Genomic DNA, 5,298 nt, shown 5'->3' with positions numbered 1-5,298 from the left:
GGACTCTAGTTACCATCACTATTTTTCACCACCAATTCAATTTCCAACATATTAAAATTAGGGTAAATATCTCTTTTCGTCCCTATAATATTAGTGAATTCCAGTTTTAGTCCCTGTAAAAAAAAAGATTTAGATTTTGTCCCTGTAATTTCAGATTCTTCTACTTTTGGTCCCTCCTTTCATCAAGTCAACAGAATCTGCATAAATTACGTCCTTGTAATTTCAGATTCCTCCACTTTTGGTCCCTCATTTTACGTACCATGTATGCAGATTCTGCTTACGTGGTGGAATGAGGGAACAAAAGTGGAAGAATATGAAATTACAAGGACAAAATCTAAATCTTTTTTTTACAGAAACTAAAATCGAAATTCGCTAATATTACAGGGACGAAAAGAGGTATTTACCCTTAAAATTATCCACCTAGGCTAAGTTTTCATCCTCGAAAAAAGTAGAAAAGGTTACGCTATCCAAAAGTGGGCCACAACCACAGTGTGTCTGCCACTTGATTAGAAAAATAATCCATCACCGCCCGCCTAACCTAGGTTGGAGACTCCACCCAAACACCCCCCACCTTAAGTTCACTATAGGGAGGGCAACCAAGTTGCCAATGCTCAGGCTATGGACAAAGCGTACCTCCTTTTGCCTCAAAGTGGTGGGATTCCCCATGTCTCCCTCTTTAACAATTATTCACCTTTAACACCAAAGAACAATGATCCGATATATCTCGCGGAGGCACCCACAACACTTAATTCCCCTAATAATTAATTCATTCTTCCGAAACAAGAATTCTATCAATCCAACTCATTTCATGATCATTTGAATGATACCATGTGAACCTCCTCCCAATCGGACTAACATCCTCAAGCTCCAATTGTCTCAATAAAATAGTAAAAAGATTCATTTCCAAAATATGAGCTGAGGACATTTCCTCTTCAACCCCCCTTCTCTGTCACACCCCACTAACCACATTAATGTTTTAGGAGTTTCTACTCCAGGTGTTATTTCAATAAATGTATATTCTAACTTTTTTATATGGGAATGTAAAAGTCAAGAACTGTCGTCCATTTAGAATAATTAATTGAGTTTTCTATTGGAATTGAGAAGACACATTCATGTGATTGAGGCCAGTTTACAATCTTAAATTCAAGTTTTGCAATGCAAATACCGTGTTCTCTGCTCTTCTTTCTCAATTTTAACTAAATTCTTTTTTTGCTCTTGGACAGAAATTTGTTGCTGCTCTAGATCATTGAACTCGTTGCTAATGTGTTGATGCAAGATGGATGATCATTTGTTAAGCCGCCTCAGGTTACCATCTTCACAAGTTTATGCGACTCACACTGTCACCCAATTCTCCTCGAACAGCAAAGTGTTAAACTACGGTTCCATGTGTTTAAGCAACCTCTAGGATACCTCCACTAAAGATACACGAAGCTACTATCCACAATTTTGTTAAATTACATTTAAGAATGAAGCCGCCTCCTCCAAGAATCATGTTCATTGACAACAAGTTTTCCATGCAAGCCTCTCTGCATATTGGAGATGAGACACCTTCACATGAGAATCAAGAATTTTATACCCTTTAAAAAAAGTTGAGCTCTAAAGCCCCTAAACCCTCCATAACGAAGAAAAAGGGAAAAGGCGACAATGGACTTCCTTTCTTAGGACCCTTACGTATAACCGCTTCCTTCGTCAGATAACCATTTTCCAAAAGTAATAATGATCCTAAAAGCACACATGCTCAAATCCACCCCATCCACTTCCCATCAAAACCAAAACACACCTTAGCACATAATCAAAGAAATTCCAACTTAGCGAATTATAAGCCTTTTCAAAGTTTGATATGAATATTAGACACTCCTTTGTTTTGTTCTCTTTGCGAGATCAACAACCTCATTTACCACTATCACCCTGTTCCTCTATGACAAAATTGATATCTCTTATAAAAATAATTGTCGCTGTAGACGATCAAAATTGATAGTTAATGTAGCATTATATATATCATGTTATAGGTATGAAATTTGCACGACCAGTTTAATAGTGACTAATATTCTTTGGAAAACCTATGGACACACATATGAAGTTCTCTCCTAGGAGCGAAGGATTTTAGGAGTTCTCTTTATACTTTCTAAAACATGAAATAAACAAATGAAGTTCTCTGCCAAGAGCAAAGGATTTTAGGAGTTCTCTTTATACTTTCTAAAACATGAAATAAACAAATGAAGTTCTCTGCCAAGAGCAAAGGATTTTAGGAGTTCTTTATAATTTATAAAACATAAAATAAAAATACATTTTTTTAGAGGAATAAAAATAGATCTATAGCATAAATAATAAGTGGGGGTGCCTTTAAAAAAATTGGGCTCTATGACTAAATTGTAGTTTAGATGTTATTTAGAGTGCAATGTGGTAGTTTAGGGTTTAGAAATTATTTGATTTTAGGTTGATTGAAAGTTGGACTCTAGGTGTTTGATAAAATGTTTCAATGAAATTTTGTTAGTTTTTTTGGATTGCTAATGATAAAATTAGTTAGAAATTGGTTTTTTATTGTTGATTATAGTTAGGGATAATGTATAATATATGCAAGAACCGAGGTTCGAACCCCATACACTATTAAAAATAATTTTCTTCATCCCCATGAATTTAACTCACTTGGTAAAGGATAATGTATAATATATGTAAGAACCGAGGTTCGAACTCCAAACACCCCACTTATTCATCTTTAAAGTGAATTTCTCTCGCATTAATGACAATTTTTTTTCTTCTTCTCTTGCATTAATTTGAGTTTGCAACTTCATTTGTAATAATAATAATAATAATAATTATATTTGACTTTCACAATTTTTTAAATATTAAATAATACATATGTTGAATATATAGCATAATAATAAATAGTAGTTGAAATAATCTCAAGTCAAGCTATTGACCATGGTTGAAAATCATTGTATATTTTCCTTAAAAGCTTGCATCCATTTTGACCATTGAATAAACATTTTTCTTGCATGTTTTTATTTCTTTCCCTTGTATAGAAATTCAACGATAAATAATCTTACAATAAATACTCCTCTCTAGCAAATCATGAAACCACACAAGTTTGTTTTCAATAGTTTCAAATCTCTTTTTGAAGCTTTCAAAAATGTCTGAGAGAATTTCCATTGGAAATGATGAGGATAGAAACCTCAAACGCAAAATGGTAGAGGAGCCAAAATTGGAGTTGAAATCAAAGAAGGAGTCAAAGATAATGCCACCAACCTCTGAATCTCATGTTGAGGATTTTCTGACCCTAAGACTTGGCACTCACACCAAGTCCACTTCCAAACCCTTGGAGAATGGTGGACTTTCAAGTTCATTTCAAAACCCTACTGATGAACCTTTACCTGAGCAGAAAGTGGTAGAGTTCTCTTGTAATTATTGTGACAAGAAATTCTCCACTTCTCAAGCTCTTGGAGGTCACCAAAATGCTCATAAGCGTGAACGTATCTTGAAAAAAATGGAAGATAAAAAGAGAGAGGAAGAGATGGATTCAACCCTATGGTTTTCAAGCTCTATTCACTATCAAGGCCATTCATATTTCCGTAGTGCTAACTTGCACAACCCAAATGGCGTCCATGTGACCAATGCCTTTCCTTATGGTGGCTATGGAGGGGTGTATATGCCAAATACACCCCTTGCAACCCGGTATGTGATGCAAATGCCAAATTCACCCCAAGCAACACCACAATTTGGGATGACTAATTTTTGGGGTGGAGGTCTAAATGCTGCATTGCCAATTCCACAAAGGTCAAACACTTTGGGTTTGGGACTTTTTCCTCAAAGAAATTTCATTGATCAACTTCTTTCTCATACTCTTCCATTATCATCTCGTGATCCTAAAAGAGAAGGCATAATTCAGGCAAATCCCAATGTGTCCTCATCATCAACTCAATCAACCTAGAAGGAACCAAAGATAAAAGATATTTGGAGACAAATATAGACATTAACATCATATTATTTACATACTCGTGTTTTCTATACATCATTCGGTCACTATTATAAGCAAAAATACACATTTTAGATTCATTCACCAAATGATGTATGTAGTCTATAATAAAGACTACATAGATCATTACTTGAATGAATATAAAATGATAACTTTTACTTATAATAGTGACCGGAGGATGTATATTTTATTACTTTCCCTTTCTCAATAAAATCATCACTTATATTTGTGTCAAAACATGAAAGTATTTATTAAAATTTAAAATCATTGGCAATATTAAATTTTACTTTGTGGAAATTTGGTGATTTAAATATGTTACTTTAGGGTTGACAATATATCATTCGATGTGAATTATATATGATTTATTTACTTAATAATAATTTCCTCTTTCCTTAATTTTTTTAGAAAATATATGTTTTGTGCATATATTTTACCTAAGTTGTTTTTGAGCGGCATCCAGAGCATTTCTCGCATATTCAATTTTTTTCGTAATACCTTGTAAATACTTAGTATTTAAATCTTTCAACTATTTTTTAAAGCCTTCAACTTGAACCAGATATTAATTAACCGATTAGTGTGTATATTCTGTCCCCATTTTTCTTGTATCAAGCTTGGAAACATTTGATGCTCAGAAACCTGAATGGGATATTCCTAGCGAAAGAAGGACAAGCCATATCCAAGCTTATGGCATAGTGATCATATACTACTTTAAGATAAACTTCACCCACTACATTACGAAATCTTTGTAACCAACTAGTGTTAGCAAGAAATATATCTATCTTAGAATAGATTCTATCATGGCTGACTTGGTTATTGCACCATGCATGTGTAATAATCTCCTATTGTTCTTACCTCTGAAAGATTATTCATGAGGAGACAATCTGCAAAATCTTAAATTTCCTGTTGAGTAACTGAATTACCACTCAACCTATCATCAACCAACAATACACCATTGAAATCAACTCCAATTAACAAGTTCCCAGAAGTTTTATTACAGAAGTCATTAATAAAATTCCATAACCGTTTCCTTTGTTCCCGGTGTTAAACGCATACATTAAAATTATTAATAACATACCAATCTTTATACATCAAGCCAAAAACCTTTTTGAATTTTTCAGCTTTAACAATAGTTTCAAGCATTACACAAATTTCAATCTCATTAGTGACATAAAAATTGAATAAATAAAACAAAATAGCATTAGTGCATAGAAAAAATATTATGACATTGAAATTTTATTTACTTTCGGTTCACATATTGTTGATATTTGGCTTCAAATTTGTGGTCTGGAAAGAAATCGTGACACAAATTTGGCATCGTGACACGA

At 33.6% G+C, this 5,298-nt stretch overlaps 1 protein-coding gene across 1 annotated transcript; it reads left to right on the top strand.

The window, feature by feature from the left end:
• Window positions 1–3,130: 3,130 nt before the first annotated feature.
• Window positions 3,131–3,928, top strand: LOC112416663 (uncharacterized). The gene has a single exon (XM_024770972.1). The coding sequence runs from the start codon at window positions 3,131–3,133 to the stop codon at window positions 3,926–3,928; it is 798 nt and encodes a 265-aa protein (XP_024626740.1).
• Window positions 3,929–5,298: the final 1,370 nt, after the last annotated feature.

Source organism: Medicago truncatula, chromosome 7 (genome assembly GCF_003473485.1).
Source record: "Medicago truncatula cultivar Jemalong A17 chromosome 7, MtrunA17r5.0-ANR, whole genome shotgun sequence".
In the NCBI taxonomy this organism is placed as follows: domain Eukaryota; kingdom Viridiplantae; phylum Streptophyta; class Magnoliopsida; order Fabales; family Fabaceae; genus Medicago; species Medicago truncatula.
The sequence above is the reverse complement of the archived record's forward strand: the minus strand, read 5'-3'. Positions and strand labels throughout refer to the sequence as shown.